General features: G+C 57.1%; 1 protein-coding gene across 1 annotated transcript in view; it reads left to right on the top strand.

Moving 5' to 3' along the window:
- Positions 1–12,878: 12,878 nt before the first annotated feature.
- DAB2IP (DAB2 interacting protein) overlaps positions 12,879–26,065 on the top strand; it is a 183,438-nt gene continuing 170,251 nt past the window's right edge. Inside the window, exon 1 of the mRNA XM_054584448.1 lies at positions 12,879–13,079. Coding sequence (XP_054440423.1) covers positions 13,040–13,079 — 40 coding nt within the window. The 5' untranslated portion in view covers positions 12,879–13,039. The remainder of the gene's footprint in view (positions 13,080–26,065) is intronic.

Raw genomic sequence — 26,065 nt, 5'->3', positions numbered from 1 at the left:
GTGAAGATGGTGGCCTGTCTGCCTGGGTTGTCGTTATTCCCAGGGCAGGATGGCGGGACACCTCGTGTGTACTCCATAAATCACTGATCTGTGAATCAGTGTTCATGAAAGCGCATTGTGTGGTGGGGGCTCTTCCTTTCAAGTGTCCCTGCAAAGATACTTTGTGGGTTGCAAATGGGACACAGGTGGAAGCGACTGGGTAGTTACAACAGCCGGTCTGGAGAAACCACTGGGCTCCCGTGGACCCCTGCTGCCAGGAGACACACACTATGATGGCTGGCAGTTGCAGGGGCCTGTCCCCAGCACACAGCACGCGGCTGGACACAGGCTGACTTCAAGCAGCTCCAGGAATGGTGAGCGCAAGGCTCAGCTCCAGCCGGCTCTGCCCAGCGCCATCCCAGCACAGGTGGGTGCCTCCCAGACCCTGATGTCTAGCACCTGAGCTTCGCTGAACTCCCTGAACATTCTCAGCCCCTAAAGTCATCTGAAGTCATCCTTCCCTAAATTGCTTTACTCCTGGTCCCCCATCCCCCAAGGCCCTGCTCCTTCCTCCCTCTCCCACCCACTCACCCATCACCAAAACCTGGTCCCTAATCAAGGACCCCACCATCTGCTTTGCTGGCCGTTTTAGGGTCCTGTGAGGACAACACCCGCTCCCCGTCTGCCCCTTCCACTTCGTGCACCCTGTATGACCGCCAGGCTTATTCGCTCTCAGCTGCCCAACGAGCTGTGACTGACCTCTCCTCCTGGCCTTTGTGCTGCTCCCAAGGCCTGGGCCTCCCCTTTCTACCTGGCAAATGTGTCCATGCCCCTCAGACTCTCCTTCCTCCAGGAAGCCCTCCCCCATCTAGTGCCCTTCCCTGGGGCTTCCACGGTCATCTTGGCTTCCCCGCCTCCGCCTGGGTCGCACTGTGTTGCCCGACCCAGTGGCCAGTGTTGTGCCACCCGCCCCGCCCCGCTCACTCAGCTGCTCAGCATTAGCTGACGCACCTGGCCGTGTCCCCCTTGTCTGAGCCCCTTTCCCTTTGGCTCCCAGGCCCCTTCTCCCCTCCTCCTCCTGCTCGCCGGCCACTCCTTCTCAGTTCTCGTGACAAGTCCTTCCTCATCTCCCTGCCCTCGAATGTTGGCATGCCCCAGGCCCCAGCCCCTACACCTCCCTCTCCTCCCTCTACCCTGCCCCTCGGTGCTGGCATGCAGGCCCTCGGCTTTAGGTCCTCTCGACATGCTGACAGACTCCACGTTCCTAGCTCCAGTCCGGACCTGCTTCCCGACTCCAGGCTCCACCTTATCACCTGCTCCTCGCCTCTCCCCTTGTTGGCTTATGTGCACTTCCAACATAACAAGTTCAGGTCAAGGTTTCATTCAAACTCCCTTCCTCCAACCAAATCCTCTCTTAGAGTCCCCGTTCTTCTGCTTCATGAAGCCAGAAACCTTGGTGTCATCTTTCACTCCTTTTTATCACCCTACATCCAATCAAAATACATCAGTGCCCCACCCCTTCTCACCACCTCCATGCAACTACCTGGTCCAAGACCCCTTGTTAGGTTAAGTTCAGTGGCCTCCTGACCCGTCTCCCTGCTTCAGCCCTTGGCCCACTTTGGTCTTTTCCCAACCCAGCAGCCCGCCTGTACGTCAGGTCACGTCCCACCTCTTCCCTTGGAGTAACAGCCAAGCCCTACCCTACCTGCAAGACCTTCGGGAGCTGACCTGCTCTCCCGCCACCCCAGCTGGCCTCCTTGGCTGGTCCTCGAACATCCCACTTCAGAGCCTTCGTCCTGGCTGTTTCCTCTGCCTTTGATACTCCCACCCCCACGTCTGCACAGCCCTGCCCTCACTGCTCTCAGAGCTCTGCTCAGAGAAGACTCCCTTGACCAACCTATATACAGCCTGCCTCCTAATACTTCCTACTCTTTTCCTCTGCTTTATCTTCCTTATGGGCCCTTTTCACCACCTCACGCATTGTATTTGTTTATTATCGGTCTCCTCCACTAGAATGTAGATCTGGGAGGGCAGGAATTTTTTCTCTTGTGTTCCCTGCTGTGTTTTCAGTATCTGGCACATATAGACCCTCCTTCACCAGAGAGTGAAGCGTAAAGAGGCAGGAATATGATTGTATTCGCCTCCGTCATCAGAGTACTCAAGCTCTTGTCAGCACTCAACAAATGCTAGAGGCGTAGATGGCTGGACGGGTGGGTGGGTGGAAGGAAGGAGTGAGGGAGGGAGGAAGGGAGGAGTGAATAGACGATGGGTGGGTGGAGGGGTGGACGGGTGGATGGGTGGATGGGGCTATTGGATGAGTGGGTGTATGAATGGGTGGGAAGGATGGACCAAGATGTTTACTAGGCAAGTGCGTCCCAGGCCCGGCTCTGCAGGAAGAGGCCGGTCTGTCTACCTGGAGACACCTGAGCCCCAGAGCACCTGAGATGCTGAGGTCCCAGATCCTGACTGGCCCGTGCAGGACTTCCCAGGCTCTAGCAGTTTTTCCAGGCTTATCACCATCAGGGGGAAGAAACTGCTCCAATAGCCACACTGATCCAAAATTTAAGTTCTCATGCCTATTGACGCAGCAGTTTTACTTCTGAGAATCTGTCCAAGAAAAATACTCACATTGGTGCACAAAAATAGACATGCGTCCCATGAGGGTCTTGGCTGCGCTGCCTGCAGCCATGTACAACAGGGACCAGCCCGGATGTCCCATGGGGGGGATGGTGGCTCAGCTCACCATTCAGAGCTCAGTGCCCAACCCACAAATCAAAGAGATGGATCTATGTGCTGAGATGAGAAGATTCGGGGTTGAGTTTCTAAGTGACAAAGCGTGTAGAACAATCACATGGAATGCACATGTGTGGTGTGAATAAACACATTGTGTGTGTGTGTGTCCATGTGTCCATGTCCATGTGCATTGAAAAGGGGTTGGGCTCACACTCATATACCTCCCAACCACAGTCACTGCTGCGTACAGAGTGGGAGGGGAAGGGACATCTCCTTGTTAGTGTATATACTTCTTTGTTGACTTTTCTGTTAACTAAAAGTTTTCATTTCTATGTAATTAGACTCACATTTTTAAAGAAATTGTCTCTATGCATGTTTCAGCACTTGACCTAACTGCACATTTTTCTAGCTGCTTAATGGCAGGCAATGGCTGGATGGCAGTTGCGTTGGGTGGAGGGCCGGTTGATGGGTTAACGATGAATTCAACAGCCAGGGTGGTGGGTGGCAAAGCTGTAACCAGGTGCTGACCAGACCAACCCTGAAGCATCACCCAGGCATTCAAGGCCCTCTTCTACCCATCTTTCAAGCACAATTTCCCAGGATTCCCAAACACACATAGTAGGAGTCAGCACGTCTGGCCCATTGCCTATGTTTGTACAGCCTTGGAGCTAAGAAGGCTTTTTACATTTTTTAATGGCTGAAGAATAACAAAGAGGAGCATATTATCTCATGATGCAAGATATCACATGAAATTCAAATTTCAGTGTCAACAAATAAAGTTGTGCAAATACCACGCTCACTTATTTCTGCGATGTCCGTGGCTGCTTTTGAGCTATGATGGCAGAGCTGAATAGTTACAACAGGTGCTATGTGACCCACAAAGCCTCAAATATTTACTATCTGGCCCTTCGGGGAAAAAGTTTGCTGATCCTTGACGTATACTCTCTTCTGTCCAAGCAAATCAGTCAGCTATGTGGCCCCACTGCTTGGCCTTTGCTCTCCCAAGTCCATTCAACCTGTCACCAGAAAGAGACTGGGCCCGGAGCAGGTTTGCCTCAGGTCCACCTGTAGTGGTGTTTTTTTAAAATCCTCACCCAAGGACTTTTATTTTTTTTTCATTGCTTTTTTAGAGAGCAAGAGAGAAACATTGATGTGAGAAAGAAACATCGATCGCCTGCCTTCTCTCTGTGCCCTGATTGGGAATCAAACCTGCAACCTGGGTATACGATCTGACAGAAATTGAACCTGCAACCTTTTGGTCTATGGGACAGATGTTCCAATCAACTGAGCCACACCAGCCAGGGCTGGGTTCTTGATTTGGTGCAGGAAAGATTTCACAAAATTCGAGTCCAGATGATTTTGAGAGTATGTTTATTAAAGCTGAGAACAATGAAACAAAGGAAGGGCTTAGGATAGAAGCAACAGGAGAAAACCTAGGCAGTGCTCTACTTTGTCTCTCGAGAAACGTTATAGGGAAGAAGTGAGCCATGCCGGGCTTCATGGACTCACAGCTCACTGAGAAGAAAAAGCCACGCCACCGGAGTGAGTCAATAAGGCTGCTGTTAGCTCATTGGAAAGTCAGAGAAAAGAAGGCTTTGGAGGCAGGTTCAGGGAGTTAGCCCAGCACAAGCTGTCACTGCCCGCTGCTCCCCTTATTGCAAGTCTCACCAGGACCCTTCGAGCTTAGGAGAGAGAGAGCCAAAAAAGACATGTCTAAAAGAAGAGACCTCTAGAGAGACAGAGACAGAGTGTGTGCTGGCGCCTTTGTCCCGAGGGTTTTTAAAGGGGGAGAATTCCGGGGAGGATCTCAATAGAATATTCATCAGCGCTCCAGGTGCGTCCTTTCAGGGTCATGGTCTCCACTGATCCATCGGCCCTAGGGGAGGGGGTCATGAGTCGTCGCCTCTGGTATTGATGTCCGCCATGGTGTTGCTCCATCTGGTTTTGCTGCTTTTCTTGACCTGGAGCTGAAACACAGTTGAGGCCTTAATGTCATCTCTAGTTTGATCAAAACTCTGTCTCTGTGGTCACCTGACCCGAGGCTTTGTTCCTAAGATTATTTGATGCAGGCCAGAGCCTCAGGGTCCTGAGGTCCCAATGCTTAAGGGAGTGGTCATGCAAGGGCGTGTAGGGGAGTCACATGAGGCTCTTCCCTGGCCCCTTGTTCCTCCTCTAATGGGGTCTAAACTGCATCACAGGCGATACGCCAAGGGAGAAAAGGTCAGCGGGGGCCTGCACTGTATAACCAGTGATATGAAATGTCAGGGGGTCTAGGCTGCATGACCAGCAGTATGCTAGGAGAGGAGCGGTCACCCTGAGGTCCTTGTTTTCCAAGTTTTGCCCACTGCTAGGCACCTGGGGCTCTCTACCCCAGTGACTTTCCTTACCTGGCCTATTGCTCTTGCTCTGCTCATGCCTGTCAAACTGCCTATCACAAACCAACGTGCACTCTCTGCCATCCTCCCTGACTACCTGCTGGAAAACTAGCCATCCTAAAAGATCATGTCCCACCCTCCCTGTGACCAGGCAGGCCTGCGCACTCTGCTGGTCCATGCCCATCCTGGCTGATGTCCAGTTGTATCTACCACCCTCCCACCCCTCATCCTAGTGGAGATCCTCATTGGTAGGGAGGTTCTCTGATTCATTTCTGTGTCTCCAGCACTTGGCACAGTTTCTGGCTAAAGTTTGCTGAATTGCATGGACTGTTGTCATGGCCTGGTTGATAAAACATTTCCAGGCTTCTTGTTTTTCTTTTCTTCCTGATTCACCACCAAACCTGGAAACTAGCCAGTATGCATGGAAGGTAGGGGTGGGGTCAGGTGGGGTACAGAGAATGGAGCTCATGTGGGGGTTCCGAATATCACAGGGGCACCCCCCCAAGGCAGAATCACTTTGTGTGGCCATGGAGAACAAGCTGGGGCCAGGATGGAGCAGCAACAGGAGGACACAGCATGACTCCACTGATGTGGGACTTTACTTGGAGTCAGAGGGAGCCTGGCAGGAAGTGAGTTCCCCATCCCAGCAGGTAAGCAAGCGGAGTTCAGATCAAGGATGTTACGGAGGAGATTATTGTTCTTTCGGGGGGACATGCATGGGGTGAGCCTTCAATCTGGGTCTCTAGGAAGCCTGAGGTTCTCTTAGGGTGGTGACCAGGTAGTTGGGCACCACCAACAGACACTCTGGGGGCTCGGGGATGAGATGAGATGCCCTTGACTTCAGACCAGCTTGGTTTCATCCTGCTGCTGGAATGCAGGGCGTGCCAATGTCTCCAGAGCTTCCCGGAATGAGGATGGGCCCGGGACCTGGCAGCCAGGACACCTCGAGCTGAGCCTCGTGGTGATGATTTCCGGCAACTGGAGGACCCCAGACCAACGTCTCCCTCCCCAGAGCCCAGAAATGCCCACATTCCAGCATTTACTTAGAGCTTGCCTTCTTCCCGGAAAGGTCTGAGGTTCGTTAATGATAATCCAGCCTCACATTTGTGGGGCATGAGGAGCCGCAGCGCATTGTGGCCGAGAGCCTGCGCCTTGGAATCTGTGGCACAGCCACCACTGCCACTGGGTCAGGTTGCTTAACCTTTCCCAAGAAAGACTCAGATTTCTAATCCCCCCTGCCCCAACAGTGTGAGAGTGTGTGTGTGTGTGCGCGCGCGCTGTAGGGGGGTGGGGGTACAGAATTTGGGCCTTGTTCCTGCCACTTCCTGGCTGTGAGGTTGGTGAGCACTGCCCTTCTCTGAGTCCCGGTTTCCTCCCTGAGACACTGCGGAACTCACCAGGCCCTCACGGAGCTTCTGTCATCAGGAGCCCAGCCTCTCTTGCCACGCGGAACCGATGACAGGGCCAGCCTGTAACGTGCCCTCGTTCCCTGCCAGCTGGCTTAGAACTTGTTAAAAGCAGCCAACCCTCAGTTTCAAGGCCTTTGAGCGAGCCAAGAGAGCAGGCCGACCCTCTCCTTAGACGCAGGAGATGGCGAAAGGCTGAAGTTTCGAGGGGCCCAGGATGTGAAGCGGGGCCGGGGTGGTGGAGGGGGTGGCGGTGGTGCTGGTGACGTGTGTGTGACCAACGGCTGGCCGGACATCCTTTCCCGATGGCCCTGTCTCACCTCCGAGCCTCCCCTCATCCCCCACCCAGCACACTCCTTTCCTCCGTGGCTGGGAGGCACCGCTGGGTGCTCAGTGAGGCCAGCAGGCCGTGGGTCTCTGCCCCCAGCTCTGCTGCTTCTCGGGGACTTGGGGCAGCCTGTCAGCTTTCCTATCTGTGAAACGGGGCTCAGAGAACCTGTTCTGGAAAGTTGACAAGCGAGGGGCAGGGAGTACCAGGCTCACAGCGCGACCCGAGTAGGAGGCCCTCTGATCTCCCTCCTGGGGCCCAGCACTTAATGAGAAGGGAGGACCCAGCCCAAGCCAATGAGCGTTAAGACGTGAGGGGAGACAGAGGCAGGAGCGTCCTGATGGGTGGTGCGGGGAGCCCTGGTTCTCAGTCAGTGCTCCGTGCTCCCGGACTGTGTGCTTGTAAATCCAGGCAGGAGGCAGTGGGGGAAATAACAATCACAGCGAACGCTGACTCCTTCCACCAATATTTCATCCAACACATATTTATTGGGGCCGCTCTGTTGGGCGCTGTGCTAAGTGCTGGGGCACAGCCTGGAGCTTGCATGAAGTCAGGGAGGGGCTGGCAGACAGTATGCAAATAAATATGTAATATAATGTCAGGTGGGTTCCTAAGTGCCAGGAAGAAAAATAAAGCTGGGGCAGGGGTGGACAGAGAGCTGTGGGAGGGGCAGGAGATGGGGCATGGTAGCTTAGAGAGGGCGGCCAGGGAGGGGGAATTTGACCAGCGACCTGAACGTAGAGAAGGGCAAAACTCCGGGGAATTGCACCCCAAGCAGAGAGAGTGGCCAGGCCCGCGGGCTGGGAGAGTGTGGGGCAGTCCGGCAGGCAGTGGGAGGGTCGAGGGAAAGGGAGAGAGAGAGGAGAGGAGAAGGAAGGGGAGGCAGGAAGGGGAGGAGAGAGGGAGAGAGAGGAGCTGTGGAGGCAGATCATGCAGGGCCTTGAAGGCTATGCCGAGGGCTCTAGACTTTAGATTTACTGAGTGCTTTGCCTGGCCCTGTTTTAGGTTCTACCTGTATTAATCCATTAATTCTCCTACCAGCCATTCAAGGACTGTCCTTGTCCTCGTATCCCAGTTGAGGAAACTGAGGCACTGAGAAGTGAAATCACCTGCTGAGGGTCACCCAGCTGGAAAATGGGAGCTGGGGATCAAACCCAGGCAGGCTTACCTGTCCTCACCTGAGAAACCCCTTCAGGCTGCTCCAGAGCGGGCTCAGGCCCGTATGGGTCTGTGATCTGGAGAGGCTGGGAGAGTGCCCCAGCCTGGGGTCAGGCTCCATCCTCAGTCAGAGTCCCTGGAGGAACAAGACCCTGTGGGCCCCCCTCCCCACCCTACTGCCATGGTCTCTGTTTGGCCATGGGTCGTAGGATTGAGCTAGAAAGTCAGAACCTAGGGCAGAAAATACATTGAAAGCTCGCACAGCGCAGGACGTCGGGCATCTCTAAGCGTTGGTACATACAATAGTGTTGCCTACCTTCCCTCTGCACGTGTCTGCCCACAGACTCTTCTTCACCCCTCACAGTCCAGCTTGGCCAGCCACTCCTCTGCGAAGGCTCTTCTGATGCTGCGGAGCAGAGGGCTCTCCTCTGGCCAGGCTTTACCCTGAAGGTACCTCTTCTAGCATTTACATCCCTAGGTTTCCATTCCTTCTTTATGTGCCTGGCTCCCGGGCTGGGCTGTGGCAGGGACCGAGAGAGCGAGTGGAGCAGACACAGCGTCGCCTCCATGCCAGGCTTCTGGCCTTGTGCTCCCCAGCAGCAAAGGCCACAGACAAGCTGATCACGGGTGCCCACTACCTCGCCCCAATGCGCACGGCTGGGCTCTCCTTCCCCCACTGCCTCTTGCTGGCGCTCCTCCATGCAGCCAGACTTGAGGCCAGCTGCCATCGTGACTACTTAGCTCCCTCTCTTTACATAAAGTGACAGGTCAAGTCTGGAACCAGGAGATTCCTGCTGCTGCTGGAACAGGGTGGTACAGTGGGCTGGGGCTCTGGGCCGGGGCTCTGGGCTGAGGCTCTGGGCCAGGGCACTGGGCCGGGGCACTGGGCTGCGCCTGGAGCGTTGGCTCCTGGATTTGCACCCACCGTGCCCACCGCTCTATTGAGCTCCGATCCTGCAGCCAGGAGCAGCCTCCTCAACATCGCCATGCGTCTGCCTAAATTTCTCATGACAGAGCTTGAGATCCCCATCCGCCAACCCTCTGCTCTTGGGCCTCCTCCAGCTCTGTAGACCAGTCGGGGCGCTTGGGCCAAAAGCCTTGGAGCCGTCCTGGACACCACCCTTTCCCTTCCTCCACCCGCCGTGGTTCAGCCACACCCGAGGGCCCCACGCCTATCCTGAATCTATCTGCTTCGCTCTATCCTGCCACCAACACCCTGGTGGAGTGCCAGCATCTGTTGCCTGAAAGTCCCAGCAGTGTCCCAGCTGGCCTCTCCAAGTCCCCTCTGACCCCTCCCCTGGCCACTTTGTACGCCACACAGCAGCCTTTCGTGTCACTCCCCTGCTCCAACCTGCAGTGGCGTCCACACTCCCCTGGCCCGCAAGGCCTTCAGTGGAGTGGCCACAGTGGCTTTCCCCCTCTCCAGACCCTCTCCTGCCTGTCACCCAGCCCCAGCCACGCTGGCCGTCATTCTGATCCTCCTGCTGTGCTCACTCCTGGTTGTGCTTCCCCGAAACCTCCTGGCCAGCTCACTGCTCAAATGCCACCCCCCCGATGGGCCTTCCCTGACCCCCTGACCGCAGCCAGTGCCCTGCCATGCTCTGTCATGCGGCCCTGCTTTAACTCTGGGACTAGCACTCCCCCGCGTCTGAAGGAGTATGTGCCTCCCCCCAGCTAGAATGTAAATAACACAAGAGTGAGGACACCATCGTCCCAGCCCCTGGCCCAGGGTCAGGCCCCAGCATCAGCACTCCGTGACTGTTGGTGGAATCGATCGAAGAGCCCAGTGGGGCTCTACAATACAGGAATATACAAATGCGGGCACTTTTTGACCCAGAAATTTCACCCTAGGAAGTCAGCGGACAGATGTGGGCAGAGTATATTCAAGGTGTTCATCACAGTGTTGTTTGTCGTCCTGAGTGACTGGCAACACCCCAGCTGTCCGTCCATTGGTGGGGCAGAGGCTCAAATCAGCCACAGCACAGCCAAAGGGTGGAACGTTTTGTGGCCGCTGAGCAGGAGGAGACGGGTCCGTTGGCCTTGTTGTGTCACCAAGGGAAGAAATTGGAGCCCAGAGCTCAAGACAGATTTATTGTAAATGAATTCCTGGAGCTCCCGTTGCACTCACATGATGTCTAATTCATAAAACGAGGGAAATGGGTGCGAAGGTTGGGCGCTGCCTGCTAATCCTATGCTGACCTTGACCCGGGAGAAAGCAAGGCCCAGCCATGGAAGGGCCTGGCCCTGGCTTGCACCAGTGCCTGGAGGTGCAGCCAGAACTGGGGCCCAGGTCCCCCTTCCTCCAAGCCCCACCTCCTGCTCTCAGCCAGTTTTGGGGGCACAGCCTGGTGAGGGGTGCACCCGGAGCCTCCCTGTGAGACCCTCAAGGCAAGTCCTTTCTTCCAGATCCTCTGCTTCCTCGTCTGTCAAACGGGCCCATGTTCTCCCCCACCCCCGTTACCTCTTTTGTAGGCTGTCAGGATGGTAAAAGTTGGAGTCAGAATCAGTATTTCCCTTTCCTGGGTGCTTAAGACACACCTGCCCCGTCCTGTCCTGCCTGAAGGCTTTGAAGCAGCTATCTCAGGGGCTCCGCGCCACCGCCGTATGAGGAGGGGCTATGAGGAACCCACTCAACCCATGAGACTCCCAAGGGTGGGGTAACTAGCTCAGTGTCCTGTAGATGGTAAGCCAAGAGCCTGGATATGAACCCAGGTAGTCGGTTTCAGCCCCACTGCGCTGTGTACAGCAAGAAACCGCGGCTACATAATGTGCAAATGGGCCCCCCAGAGCCTCAGGGACCCTGGAGAGCTGGACCGAACCCCAACTCCTAGACCCCTCCTCCCCACAGTAGCCTGTCCCAACCCCTCCCTCAGTAAAAGACCACGGAGCCTGCTGCCTGCAGCTGCCTGGGTAGGACCTGGCCTCCCTGTAATTAAGGCAGCGGGAGGTTGGAGCTGGGACTTCTGTCATCCAAAGGGTGAGGAGGGTGGAGCATGACAGAGGAGCTTCCCTGCGGCTGGGCCAACCACATCAGCACCCACTGGCTGCTCTGGGAGCAGCTGGGCAGCAGTGGGTGGCTCGGAGGGGTCCAGGTGTGTATTTCCCGCCCTGCCACCCCCAGCCTGGGTCTACCTGCTGACCTCCTGGCTCGTCTCCTCGCCTCCCGTCTCCTTCCCCTTGATGGCCCCTCTGCCTCCGCACCAGAGCCGTGTCTCCAAAAAGCTGGTCACTGAGGCTCGGCTTCTAACGTCCCAGCGATGCAGAAGGGTTTCTCCCGCTTCCAGCGCAGGGTGTTAAGAAGACTGGGGAGGGGCTGCTTGCGGGTACAGCCAGGTATCATTGGAAAGGAGGCCATTCCCTGCAACAAATGCCTTCTGATGCTGCATGTCACCCCCTGGACCAGGCCCACACTCCCAGGCTGTCATTCAGGTCCTTCTTGCTCCAGTCCCAACCCCTCATCTCTCCTGACATCCTTCCAGTCACTTGTCATTCCTCATTGCGTCCTACCTTCCCGCCTCTGTGCTTTCGCTTGTGCCATTCCCTCTGCTCAGCCTATCCGAATTCTGTTCTTCTCTCTGCCCAGTTTACATGCCTCCTCACCCAGGAAGCCTTCCCTGATTGGGCCCAAATGACATACTCCTTCTTCCCCAAGCCTAGGGCCGTCTTCTGTGTTCTGCATCTAATGCACCTTTCTCTCTCGCTCACCCCCACCCCAGCCCTAAGCACCAAGGCCTCTTGGGAGTCCAGGCCTGTTCTGGAGGTCACTCACAAGCCTTGGACAAGTCCCTTCACCTCTCTAAGCAGCACTGCCCTCATCTGTAAAAGAAGGTAGCTGGAGTGTCTGCTAGAGAAACCACCGAGACGTACGTGCGACCATGTGGGTGCACACTCCGAAAAGGGCCCAACTCTGCTGGTTGCGTAATGAGTGGTACCCAGTGTCACAGCTGTTCCTGCTGTTACAGTAGCCAGAGAGGCCTTTTTAAAGGAGAACTTGGGACATGTCACTCCCATGGACCGTCCTTAGGGCCAGGCTCAGGGACATCCCCGTGAGGCCGTGCCAGACCCTCTCCTGCTGCCCTCCTTGGTCCCACCTCCCTGCACCGCCTCCTCCTCAACTACTGCTCCAACCACCTGGAGCTTATCCAGGGCACCGAACACCCCATGCACCCTCTCAGCTTGAGGTTTTGCACAGGCCACTCCTTCACCTGGTACACCTTTCACCCTTGCTCCTTCCTCCTTCACCTGGCTAACTCCTACTCTTAAGGTGCCCATTCCTCCAGGAAGCCTTCCATGACCACCCCTCCCCCCACCCCCCATCAGATGAGGTATGCTTTCTCTGTGCACCTGCAGCACTTAACCCATGTACTGCAGTGTAATGACCCGTTCACCTTTAAGCTCTGCTGCGAGGCAAGACAGGCTCCTTGCCACAAACCCAGCACCTAGCTCAGCGTCTGGCACAGAGTAGATGCTCAAAAAAATTTAGTGACTAACTGAATGGATGAGTCAATTTCTGCATCCCCCACACTGCAGGAAATGTCTGTAGAACAGATTTGAGTGGGAGGTTCCAGCAGGGCCTGGGAGAAGCCCCTGGGGTTTGGGTGCTGGGTGGTGAACAGAGCAGACCATCATCCGCTCCCGAGGTGGGTCAGCCCTCCCCCTTCCCACAGACCCCTGGGGCCCCAGAGCCAGCTTCCAGATGCTAAGCCCCAGCTCAGCCTCACCTCTTAGCTTTTCCATCTGCACAGCTGGGCCAGATCCCCGCAGCCAGCGTCGCGGGCAGCCAGGCCAATCGTCCCCGGCGTCTTCCTATTTTAGACATCTCGCTGCCTCAGTCCCTTCTAATGTTTCCAGCCAGGCTGCGGGGGGAGGAAAAAGAGGTTACTGCTACTTTAAATGTACTGTATGAAGGCGAGGGCTGGAAAGGGGCCTGCTTGCAGGAGTACCCAGTCATCTAGTTGGAAAAGCCGCCAGATGGAATACAAAAGGAGAAACCCAGACGCTCATGGAGACAGCCTCGGTTCATAAATCAGGTGGGGCCGGGAGCTGGGGGCCCATACGCCATGGAGCCCGACTCCCTCCTGGACCAAGACGACTCCTACGGTAAGAGGGGCGCCGGCAAAGTGGCTGAGTTGGGGATTCGGCCACTGCTCAGGCAGACTTTTCTCTGCTTACTGCAGGAATCTGAGTTGAAGTGGGGAGGTGGTCAGGCAGCTGGACGCTGTCTGGTCTTGGGAGCCTGGGGTTAGAGGGCCCAGGGCTGCAGGGTCCCGTGCGTGGAGGCTTGGGCAGCCCCCCCCCCCCACCGCCGACTCTGGGCATTGGCGGGGGTGGGGGCAGCGGGGGAGGAGGGAGAAGGAGATTCGGCTGCTTCTGTTTTGCTCTTGGCCAAGAAGGAAAGGAAGGAAGTTTGCAGGCCCCCTGCCTTTCGGCCTCACTTGCTGTCCCCAGGCCTGCTGGGTGCTGTGGGGAATTTAATTAGTGAGATCCTGCAGATAAATATAGATGGGCCAGCAACAGGAATGCTCTCTGTAATTAAAGCCTGGCTGGAAGGGCTCCGGCCCCGCTTTGCAGGGCCCCAGGGGCTGCGGCTGGAAACCCTGGGCAGATTGGTGGGGGAAAGTTGCTTGGGACAGAACCCTTGCTGAGAGCCCCGGGACGGGGACTTGTAAGACTCAGAATAGCTTGGCCATGGCAGTTTCTGCCGGCCTGGGGCTCCGGCGGTGCAGGTAACTAAGACCCCGATTGCCCAGCCAGGCCAGGCTGCTGCCCCCTCGGCTGGGACGCTGGGCGCACTCAGCTACCTCTGGGCAGCGCAAAGGAGGGAAACAGGAGGACAGGAGGGTGGCTGAGGGGCTGAGGCAGGGTGTGGAGGGCAGCAGGTTTGGGGGTTCCGTAGGGAGAGGACCAATGGAGAGGTGGCCCCACCCCAGCTTGGATCAGCCTTATGGGAACACAGGTCCTCCTGGGACCACGGTTCCTGCTAAGAAAATTGAGTTCTTTTCCCTCTCCCCATAACCCCCCCTGCCAGGCCTGGCCGCTGGGCACAGATTCAAGGCCAGATTTCCTTCCTCGTGCAGGAGCTCAGCTCTTTCCAGGGAGAGGGGCCCTCTGCCACGTTTGGGGCTGCAACCCTCAGGGGAGCTTGGCAAGGCCCAGCCCACGGACCTGGTATCTTTGGGCAGTCGGGTGGCCAGGGGACACAGCTGAGTGACCCCTGTGTGTTAAGCTGTGTGTCAGGGTCAGGGGTGCAGAAATGAAGAGCTCAAGGCTAAGAAATAGTTTGTGCTTCATGAACAGAGGGAGGAAAGAGAGAAAGAGGGAAGGAGGGAAGAAGAGAGAGAGAGAGAGGCCCTGGAAGAGGTCCCAGCCTCGAACGGGAGACGGACAAATGACACGAGACTGGATTCAGAGGTGACAAGTTCCTTGGGGGAGGCAGGGGCAGGTAGCCTGGGTGTATACAGGCCCGCCTGCCCCCAGAGGTGTCCCCTGAAGCCCGGGACAGGGAAGCCTGCATGCTGCCCCGCGGAGCGCACAGAGCCTTGTCTGGGGGGATCAGCCATGGCCTAGCAAGGTTCCAAATCCCATGAGAAGGCTCCATCTCCCCACCTGGAGCCCAGTGGTGTCTCGGGAACCCACAGCCCGGAACTTCTGTGCCCCAGCCCGGCTCGCGGCAGCCTCTGGGCTGCCCAGGAAACGGGCTGCCTCACCGTAGTCGAAGGGCTGCGTGCACAGGCGGCCCCTCAACTCCACGTGCCATGGGAGCCTGTTGCTGATCTTCTGGAAGCTGCTCAGGCAGTGAGGTGCCTGGAGGCTGGGGAGAAGAAGCAAAGGGACAGAGGGGACCTTAAGAGCTGTCAGGCAGGCGTGGAGGAGAGCCCAGGCTGGTCTTGGGAGTGGTTCCAGATCTAGCTAAAAGGGGTCTGCCTCAGAGGTCCCAAGTTGAAGGGGCAGCCTGGGCCAGGGCAGCAAAGGGGAACAGTGGTCTCAGAATCTCTTGTTTTCTGGTCGCTGGTTCTACAGTCATTCGTTTCATAAGCACTACTTTCAGCTCCTAGACTAAGTCTGAGAGTTGGAGAGACAAGTCAAACCTTGTCTCTGCCTTTGTGACATTCCCAGGCTAGTGTGGGAGAGAAGTGAGCACTGCTGAGGAAGGCCAAGGCCCTGTGGAATCCGTAACCCCATGCGTGGAGTCCAGAAGGCTTCCTGGAGGAGGTGACTCTTCCACTAAAGAAGTAGATGACTCTCCTTCATGAAAGAAACACTTGCTTTGGCTGGCTACTGGGATAGGCCACTCTCCTGATATTCTCCCACCTATTTCTCAATCCCTTTTCCTGGTTTCTTGGATGGTGCCCCTTCCCCCAGCTCCTCCGTGCTACCCTTTACCTCTGCCTCCCTGCAAGATCTGACCCTTCCTCCCTCACTGGCTCACTCTCGGGGCTTCAGTCCTGCTGAGCTCTTCTTCCTCACACTTACCAAACCAGCTACTGCCCCCAGGGCCTTTGCACGTTTTGTTTCCTTTGCTGGGAGCTTTCTCCCTGTTATTCCTCACTGATCTAACTCCGCCTCCTCCTCCTCCAAACTCAACTGAAAAGTTATCTTCTCAGAGGAGCCACCCCTAGACCGTGTTCCTCCAATTCATCCAATTATATCCCACGCTCTTTGTGTCTCTTCCTTTGTAGGACCTGTTCCTAGTTGCACTCCATAGTATTGTGCGTGTGTGTTGAATCGCTGATTTCCCCCAGTCTCTAAGCTCTCTGACAGCTGTTACCCCAGAGCATAGCTCTCTGCCTGGTGTGTAGTAAGCATCCAGCAAATAGTTGTTGAATGAGTGAGTGGATGAGTTCAGTTGGCCCGGGCAGAGGAGCAGCAGGTGCAAAGGCACAGAGGCTGGAGAGCTTCACAGAGTTCGACATGTCCGGTGAGGGCGATGCTTTTGCTCAGGGGTCAGGGAGCTGAGCTCCTTGGGGGCTCACAGTCCTTGATAGGGACAGGGTAGGGAGAGACAGAGCCGGGTGCGGGGCTCTGGGCCTCCCTCCCTGATTCAAACCGAGTGAGGTTCTCTTCTACCCGATGGGTATCCTGAGCTTTGATTCCATTCACCGGGTCCTCAGGGGCCAACAAGAGTTTGGCCCCAGCCGCAGGCACTGATACCGATGCTCTGGAGACCTGAGCCGTGTTCAGAATATCTCAGCACAGTGATTTTCAAGCTTTTTCATCTCACAGCACACATAATCTAATTACTAAAATCCTATGGCACACCAAAAAAAAAAATTTATTTTTTGCCGACCTTACAAAGAAATAGGTATAATTTTGATTTCATTCATACACGGTGGCTATTCAATTGGCTGTTGTCATTTTTTATTTGACAATCCAAGGGAAAAGAGGTCAGTGTCCCTGACTAGTCAGTTATTGCATATTTTAAAAATGCAGCACAACGGTTGAAAATCACTGCCTTAGCAGACAGAGTTAGGTAAACCGGGCCCTACTGGGTGGTCCTGAGGTGAGAGACCCTGAGGGCAAGGCGAGGGAGGGCTGCCACAGTGGGGGTGGGGGTGTCGTTGTGGCAGCAAATACAGGGGCAGGGGCTTCTTTGATGCGCCAAGCGGAGGCGGGAAGGAAGGAGAAGAAGGGAGCCCGGACACTGTGCACTAGCCCCAGCAGAGCCCTTCGTGGATGGGCCTCAGTTTCCCAAGGATAAGTTGGGGCAAGGGTCAGACAAGGTCTGACTGATCGTCTCTGCCGTGAACCCCTCAGCAGAAGGGGTCTTGGCTGAGGACGAGGGCAAGAGGGAGGCCTGAGAGCAAACCTCAGCCTGCAGATGGTTCTCTCTCCAGGTCCTTATAGGGTCCTGCTGTCCCCCATTTCACAGATGCCACCTCCCACCCTTGCACTGCCAGCAGCTCGTGGTGCCTCCCCACCCAGGCCATGTTTTCCTCGCCTGGTTGCTGGCCTGACTCCCACTAAAGACCATGCGGACTTAAAGACCAAGGGGCTGCATCTTATTCACCACTGTGTCCCCAGGGCCCTGCAAAGCGCCTGGCCCTGAGAAGGTGCTCAGTACACATTGGCCGGATTGATGAACGAGTGGAGGAATGAATGAATGAGTCAGTCAGTGAATGGCACCAGCCGGCTTCTGGCGCTAACTTGCTACATGCCCCCACACATCCCTTCCCTGGGTCTCTGTTTCCTCAGCTGTCAGTTGAAGGTGCTGCACTCCATGGGCCCAAATGTTCCAGCTCTGACCATCGAAGCTTCTAAATCTGACTCAGCACTGGGCACCCTGTCCCCTCCCTGTGGCTTGAGCCTTATCCCAGCTCCCTTTGTCTTCGGGTGGCCTGGACCGAGTCCCTTCTCCTCGCTCAGCCTCGGTTGCATGACTGACAGATGGGCAGACGTGGGACTGCCCTTTCTGCTTCCCCGGTCGCCTCGGGGCCCCAAGGCAGTGGCGGGGATTAAACCACATGCACTGGGACACCTGCTGGGAGGAGTCCATGATTCCCAGAGGAGGGCGCTGGGCTCAGACAGATGCTGGGATCAATACTTCGGTTGGTTTGGAAATCCTGAGAGCGGAAGGGGCAGCTCAGGAGTTTTTTTCTCCCTTCTGATAACCGGCAAAAACACCTGCCCCAGGTGTGGGCATAGGAAAGGGAATGTGGAGGTGATTTTGCACATCTCCAAGTGCTGCAGGTATAATAGCCAGTACTATTTCCTGAGTGCCCACTCCAGGAGAGATGCCGGGCGAGGTCCCTTATGCCTGTACCGGTCTGCTTGAATCCTCACAGCAAACCAGGTAGGTGGCTATTAGCTCCCCGTTCCAGATGAGGAGAAGGAGGCTCAGGGAATTAAGTGATGGCCACGATCACACGGTGAGGGCAGTGATTCGAACCCAGGTTGCTCCAGAGCCCGGGATCTTTCTTTGCGGCCTTGAGAGCTGTCACTGTGCCAGAGGTGCCTGGAGGTCCCTCCATGTGCCCATGAAACATTCTGCTTCCCCGGGAGTGAACTCCTGGGAGGAGTTCAAGGGACGAGCGCGACGTGGCAGGAGCCACAACCAAAGGCGATGTCAGCTCAGCTGGAAACTGAGCAGAGAAGCAGCTGTAATGGGATAGGGTCAGTCTAAAGAGAGGGCTATTTTGGTCTGGAAGATGTCAGGAGGCCTGATGTCATCCCTCCCAGGCCCTTCCTGTGAGAGGGGGAAGCGGGTAACAAATAGAAAATAATCATAAAATAACAGCATGTGCCGGGCCACGAGCCTCCCATTCATCAACACGGGTCCCCTTTCCACCATCCCTGTGAGGTTGGTGTTACCATTCACATGTTAGAGATGAGAGAAAAAGTTCAGAGCGGCTCAGGAATTCACCCAAAGTCATGCAGCTAGTGAATGGCCAAGCTGAGAGTCACAGAGGTGAGTCCCGGCCCAGAGCCCGTGCTCTAGGCCGGTGCCCACCGGGCCCCTCTGAGGTTGCGACCGTGGGGTGCTGGGGTGCACGCGCTGTGCAGACTGCCCCGCTTCTCAGGGACGAGAGCCTGGGGCTCCTCTTGGCTCTGCCACTTGGCGAACTCAACAGGCCCTGAGCAAAGCCCTGGGCTCTCAGCAAGCCTCAGGTTCCCTGTCTGTGAAACTGAGGTAGTGATGCCAGCCGGGCCAGCCTGGCGTGGGGAAGGAATGCCAAGTTCAGGTTCCATCCATCTCACTCCAGGGCTCTGCCTGGGATCAGCTGGCTGGGCTCAGGGGCCTGATGGGACAGGAAAAGCCATACTCCCACATGAGGTCCTTTCAAAAGTGAAGCAATCAGGCCAGAGAGGCAGAACAGGGGCCCCATGTACGAGCTCTTACTAGGTGCCTGGCTCTGTGCCACGTGCTCCCCATGGAGTCATTGAGCCCTTGCAGAGGAAGTAACAACCCCATTGCTCAGATGTGACAACTGAGGCCCAAGGCTGCAAGCTAGTGGGGGCACTCCTGATTCAAACCCGGGCCTCCCAGGTTCCTGTGCTTCTGCCCCCACTCTGGGTTGCCCCCTGGCTATCCTAGCCCCCAAACCACAGCCGAGGAGAGCCTCAGCCCTGCTGCCTGGCTACGCCTGGGCCTCTGACCTCCCCCTGCTGGCTAGGTGGATGAGAGGTAGAGCCCCCCTTCCCGCCCCACGGAACTCTGGGAAGAGGCTAAATCAGGAAGAGTAGTCAATAAAGAAGAACAATGAGGCCAGCTGGGGAGGGGCTTAAATCATTTATGCGCCCAAGTCTGAGCAGCTGGCTGTATGAGGCCGGGGAGTGAGGCCCAGGGAGGGCAGGAGGGCAGCCCCTGGCCCAGGAGCTGGGCCAGGCCCTGCCAGGAGAGAGGAGCTGGTGTCCCTCAGAGCGAGGGACTCGAGATGGGAGGAGGAGGGAGAGGCTCATTCAGGAGACCCTGTTGTTTACAAAGCAAAGACATTTCACCCTGGTCCTCTCCATAGGCTCCTGGTGGGCTCCCTCCCGAACCGCAGGTGGTGCGCACAGCACAGGCTGGGGCTTCCCATCCTCAGCACCTCCCGTGGGCCTGGGCCCCGTGGCTGTCAGCCTTCATCTCCTCACCATAGGGGCGGGGACAGTACTAGCCACGTCACAGGGCTTCTACTCAGGCCCAAGGGAGAGGGTCTTCCAAGGTTTTCCTCCCCATCCGCGTTACACAGTGGGAAGATCGGGGCCAAGGAGACAAGAAACCAGAACCACTCAAGGTCCATTCCACCTCCTAAGTGGTCCTGAGATCTGCCCTGACTCTCTATCTCCCAGCCCCCGCCTCAGGCTGGGCCCCAACAGGGGCTCCTTGCCCCCTCCGAAGGCTCCCCTTTTCTACCTCTCCCCCAAACTCACTCTCCGTGCACACCCAAAGGGGGCCACTCCCAGGCATCTTGAAGTCCCATGGGGCACCCCGCTGCAGCAAAGTCCAAACTCACTAACATGGCCTCTCAAGGTGGCCCATCTTCTCACCCCTGGATGACACCCCTGCCCCCATCCCCAACCACACCTCTTCCTTCTCTCCACTTCCCCACCATGAATTATCCTCTGCCTTGAATGTGCCATTCCCTCTCTCCTCACTCACTTTTGTACTTGCTGTACCCCTGCCTGGAGAACTCCCTCCATCTCAGCTCTCCCCACTGCTCCTCCCCCAACCTGTCCATTCCTGCTCATTCTGAAGTCTTAGCTCCAGTGTCACCTCCTCCAGGCAGTCTTCCCTGAATACTTCATTTGAGCACCTGAGGCACCTGTCTCACCTCTGGGCTGTGAGTTTCACCAAGAGTCAGGCTGAAAACTTGGAGGCTAGGTGGGGTGGGGTGGGGAAAGAGGTCAGGGTGACCTAGCAGGGGACGTTGGTGTCCACACTGAGAGGGGGACATTGGTTGAAGAGCAGATTCTGGGTGGGAGGGGGAGTGATGTCCTAGGCTTGCTGTGTCTGTAGGGTTTTCTGTGGAAGAACCTGTGCTGGTCATTCCAGATGTGACCTCCAGAGAGGCCCTGACTCCAGGGTGGAGGACAGCAGTGTCTGGGGCCTTCCCAGCTGCATCGGTACCGCTCCTTTCCTAGGCTTTGGATGCCCTCACTCAACCCCCCAGCCAAAGTCCTGCCACCTCCTCCAGGAAGCCAGCCCTGACTGGCCAGGCTGAGGCTGCTGTCTTCTCTCCTTGACTGTACTGTCTTGGTCCTCACCATCTCTGGTCCTAGGACATCTCATGGGCTATGCCTTGGAAGTCTTTGAGGGGGGGCCACACCCCTCCATCTCTCGCAGACCCCACATTCCCCCACACAGAGACTGACACACACAGAGAGAAAACCCTGGACAGGGCAGCCTGAACCCGTGGGATTTTGGGAGAACCAAACAGGAGCCCAGAGAGGCTTTGGGTCAGACTGACACAGGTGAGCAGAGAGCAGAGGGAGGCAGAGGGAGAGGTGCAATTTTGTCCCGACTGAATGCGTGTGTCTGGGCGGCTGGATCCTTACAATCCCCGGCCGGAGGCGCTCCAGCCAGTGACCCACATCCCAGGGCGCTGCTGTGTGCACGCGCGTGTGTGCACGCGCACGCATGCGGGCCCGCACCCCCGCCCCATGGTCGCCAGTCGGCCCTGCGCTGGAGGGCCTGTGCTCCGGAAAAGCCTGCTTAGGGGACCGCAGTTCCTGCCACAGCTGGGGTGCTGTCCCTCAGCCACCACCCCACTTCTGCCCACGATTCCCTCTCTCTCTCATTCGACCCAAGTCGCAGATAAAGGGCCTCACCCTGAGACTTGGGTCGACTTCGGCGAGATGTTGGGCTCTAGAGTGGAGGGTGGCAGCCAGCAGAGGTGGCCGTGGAGGGAGGGGACATGACACCACAGCTTGAGGCTGAACCAGAAGGTGGCCAGAGAGGTCGGGAGGGAGGGCCAGGCGGGTGGGCACTGGCCTCCTGAATCCTGGGGTGGCCGGGGTCAGGGCCCCCTCAGGAGCCCTCTAGGGGCCTGTCCCTGGTTTCCCTCCTGGTGTCTTCCCCGGGGGTGGGTGGGAGGGTGGGAGTTGCGTAGAGACCCTTCTCTCACAGTGAGATTGTCCGTGACCAAGTGGCTGTGCCAGCTCTGTGGCCAGGAAGTCAGGGTGCCTAAGATGGTCCCTGCTCTGAGACTCTCTGTTCTCTCCTTTGCCAGCTCTGCGGTGGGTGAGGCAGGGGTGGCTGTGCCCCTTTGGGGGCTCTTCTCCCAGACTGGGCCCCTGGCAGCTTGGAGGGGATGGACCGGGCCCACCCGGAGCCTCCCTACTGCTCTGCCTCTGTCTCTCTGTCTCTCCACCTCCCTCTGGCTGGGCCTGTGGGGCTCACAGCCCTGTCCCCTCTCCTCACTCAGGGACACAGGCCCAGGGACAGCAAGGGAGGAGCGGGGCTCCGCCCCCACAGCCTTTCCAGGCCCCTCCAAGCCCACTGGTGCTTGTGCCCCAGGCCTCACCTCGTTCCGAACTCCCCAGAGGCAGGTCTTCCCCAGCCCCGCCTCCCCAGCCTTCTGCCTGCTGCGACCACCTCAGCCCCTCCTCCAGTCTCCTCCCGCCTTTGACAAGCCCAGGCTCTGTCCCTTCCCCCACCCCTCACCCCTCAGGCCTCCAGCACCACCCGCCAGCACTTCTGGGCTATCTCCTGGCTGGGCGCCAGAGGTCCAGGGAAGCACAGGCTGGGTCCCTGTCCCCAAAAAGGACTCAGGATGGGCTCCCAAAGCTACAGTGAGTGCCCAGGGCAAGGGGGCCTCTGGGCGGAGGGGGATGCTGAGCTTAGGGCTCGGCCTGGGGGAAGGTGGCAGTGAACGGGCAAAGGGAGCTGTGGGAGACGCGTCTGGAGTTGAGAACCACAGTGACCTACTGGAAACCTTGAGCGATTCAGTGAGGCTGGACCCCTGAACCCAGACGGGTTGTGGTGAGGAGGCTGGAGAGGTTAGCAGGGCCAGGCTAGGGGGCTCTGGTTTTATTCTGCACCTTGGGGAGCCATGACTAGTTCCTTGGGGACGTGGTTGTGCTGTCTCCCCAAAATTCCCAAGACCCCAAAGGAAACCTCTACTCAACACAGTGCCCACTCTGCTGAGCCAGTTCAGCTTAGTCTGGGTGGCTGCTCCCCTCGGGAGGTCACAGTCCCAGCACAGAAGCCTAGTCTGGGGCAAGAGTGCGTGCTGGGAGAGGCAGCTGCCCCAGCCTCTGCTTTCCTGTGTCACGGCTTCAAGGCCTCTGTTCCCCTGTGTGCCCAGCAGCCTAGTGCAGGCTTAGCTTCTGCAGGAAATAGAAGGTCAACTCTAATCCTCCTCCTCTTGGTCCCAACGGGGGTGCACATCAGAAGGGGAAAACCGGCCAGAGAGTTGAAAAACAAGTATGGGTTGTGGAGTGGGGGGCAAGGAAAAGTACAGAGCTCACGGAACTGTCATTGGAAAACCTAGTCCCATTTTACAGAGAAGGAAACTCAGCCATAGAGACATTGGGCGATTTCCCCCCTGGTCACACCACTAGGCAGAGTCCAGATTTGAACCCCGGTCCTGCTGGCTCCAAAGCCCATGCGTATGCCACTGTGAGTCTGCAATGAGTGACCCAGGTGCCTTGTCCTCTGCGAGGGAGAGGCAGGAGGGGCTGTGTCAGAGCTACGAGGGGCCTAGGGTCCCCCCTCACCCTCTGTGCTCAGGACAGAGAGGTGCAGATTGAGACTCAAAGCTGGCAGGTGCGATCAGCGAAGAGGAATCTGCTAATCAGCTTCTGGGAGGGGCAGCTGGGGCTGGTGCAGGCAGCAGGGGAGGGGCCGACAGGTAGAAAGGGGTGGAGAGAAATGAGCTTTAGGTAAGTCGAGGGCAGCAGGGAGCAAGCCCCAGCAAGGGAAGAAGCAAAGGTTGGGGGTGGGGAATGAGTGTTGGAGGGTCCCAGCCTGAGATGGGGGTGACTGCCCCGAAGGCTGGGTAGCAGACCAGGACCTGGGGAGAGGGGGTTTTACCCTCCCTTGGCACTGCTGACATGTAGGGCTGGATGACTCTTTGTCGTGAGAACCTATGGGGACCGTCCTGTGCATTGGAGGATGTTTAGCTGCGTCCTCTGCCTCTACCAGCCAGATGCCAGCAGCATACCTGCCTCCTCCAGCCCAAGTTGTGACAACCAAAAATGTCTCCGGACCTCGCAAAATGTTCCCTGCGAAATAAAATTGCCCTGGTTAAGAATCGCTGCCCTAGGGTAAGCTGGAGCCGTGGAAGGGGTACGAGCAGGGGAGGGACAGGCCCAAGTTGCGGCCTGAAATGGCCTGCGCTCCAGCCCTTGTCCCCAGCCCCTCAGGCCCACGCCAGCCCTCATCCCTCAGCTGACCTGGGCTCACTGAGTGCCAGGAAAACCTTCACCGACACGGATGCAGGGCTGAGGGCTGAGCTGGGGGGTGGAACAAAAGAGCTTGTGTTTGGGGATGGAACCTCCCCTCCCCCGCTCAGCATGGCGGGGAGGGGGGTACGTTGGGCGGTGATCCAGGGCCGAGAGGGGCTGGGAGGCTGGGAGAGGCGCATGTCAGAGCTGGGATTTGGGTAGAAGGTGCTGGAAGTGGGGAAGCTAACCTTCTGCCTGTGTTCCTGTTCACAAACAGGCTGTTTTCAGGGGCCATGAAAGCAAGGCATCTCAGCCAGTCAGGTGGAGTTTCGAACTGGCCTCGACCCGTTATCCTGGGGTGAAAGGGCCAAGGGCCGCCTTCCAGGCAGGGGCAGGGGGCAGGCCAGGATGGGAACAGCCAGCAGCCCAAAGACTGTCTTTCCTCCTGTCCACGTGCTGTGTGTCAGAGGGCTCCGGGGATTGGAGGAGGATGTTGAGGGAGGGTAGGCACCCTGTTTTCACCATCTCTCCACCCCTAACCATATGCAGCCAAATGAGCTTCTAAAAAGCACATCCGGCCTTCCTACCTCCCCTGCCTAACACCTCCACTAGCTGCCACGATCCTCAGGACAAAGCCGCAGCCCTTGGACAGCCCTTCAAGGACACTTATCTCACCCCACTTGCCATGGCCCCCCGCCCCCACACTTCAGCCAGACCCCTCTCTAGGCCTCCGTGGCTTCCACCCCTCTCTTCTGAGCCTGGAAGGCTGCCTCCCCCCGCCCCCCGGCAATCCGCCTCGCCTGGGCCAACTCCTACTCCTGCGCTGGCCTCCCTCGGTCACCGCCGCCCCTAGGAAGCCCTCCCAGCCCCGGTGAGCGCCTGGTGCGTTGGTGGCACCAGTCGCCCCAGGAGGAAACTCTCTGTGTGACGCCTCCGTCCCCAGGCCAGGCCCCTGTCCTCTCCTTTCCCCTGCAGCCTTCAGCCTAGAACAGAAAGCTGGAGACTAGTGAGCATTTCGTAAAGGAAGGGAGGAGAAAGGGAGAGATTTAAAAAAACATCTTTTTACTAATGGGGAGCAGCCTATCCTTCGGGACACCGGGGAATGTGCCAGGACAGACTGACCCCACCCATAGCCCGCCGGGAGAAGCAGGTATCATTTCTGTGACGAGACGCACAGATAGCTCATTTCCTGAAAGGCAGGTGTCAGCCACAGCCTGGCCTCGATGACAGGTCCCTCTCAGATTTGGCCCCTGATGCCACCACGAGGCAGGACAGGTGCTGGGGGCAGGGGGACGGTTGCAGAGGGACATTTAATGGCCCAGACTGCACTTTGGGCATCACTGGCCATCTGTAGAGCCCAGATTCCTTGGATCTAAGAGCCCCAAGAGCCAACAGACCGTCCAGACCGGTGGTTTCCCATCTGTGTCAGAGGAGTCCTGGGCTGGCAAGGAGGTGCCCACAGGCTGCCAAACAGGGAGACTGCTCTTTCCCCCGACGCAGCTCTGCCCAGAGCAGCTCGCTTTCATCTGATGTAAACACTGGGCTTGCCTGAAAGTTTTCCTAGAACCTTTGAGATGAGGGTTCTGTGGTTCAATTCAAAATGCACTGGTCTAACTCACCTCCTTCTCGAACAGAGAGGAAGGCCAAGGCCAGGAGGGGAACAGGGTGGCAGAACTCGCCAGCCCTCCCGCCGAACCAGCCCTCTGCTGAAGGCGTAAACATATGAGTGAATGAATAGGAATCTGAAAGTCGGTTTTGTTTGGTAACATGGAATGACAACAAAGGACATTTGGTTTCTGGGGCAAGGGGTGGGGGATGGGCAAGAAGAACTGCCCCAGAGTGGGAAGGGATGAGCAGAGCTGGTGGCTGCTGGGTAGCCACCGTGCACTTAATTTAACTACGCTGTGTTCAGCCTGCTTCCAGGGCTGTGCACAGATACTGCACAGACTTGCCGGGTTAAACCAAGGCAGCATTAGGTGTAAGAACCGGAACCTTGGGTTCAAGTCCCATCTCTTCCATTTCCTCAACGTGTTGACCTTCGCTGAATCGATCTCCTCTTGAGACTCAGAATCTTTCTCAATAAAATAGGTCTGGCAACAGCCCCATCCCAGAGTAGTTGTGAAGGGTAAATGAGAGGGGTTGAACAATTCCCGGTGGGCTCAGGATTCTTTCTTGTGTGTGACCCTGAGGAAGTTCATGGGCTAAGGTTCACGTTTCAGCTATGCCCCTTACTAGCTGTGTGGCTTGCAGCAAGTTTCTTAACCTCTCTGCCTCAGCTT

This window comes from Pteronotus mesoamericanus, unplaced genomic scaffold, assembly GCF_021234165.1.
Source record: "Pteronotus mesoamericanus isolate MK-2021 breed Mesoamerican mustached bat unplaced genomic scaffold, CSHL_Meso_final contig_78, whole genome shotgun sequence".
NCBI classification, from domain to species: Eukaryota; Metazoa; Chordata; class Mammalia; order Chiroptera; family Mormoopidae; genus Pteronotus; species Pteronotus mesoamericanus.
The sequence above is the reverse complement of the archived record's forward strand: the minus strand, read 5'-3'. Positions and strand labels throughout refer to the sequence as shown.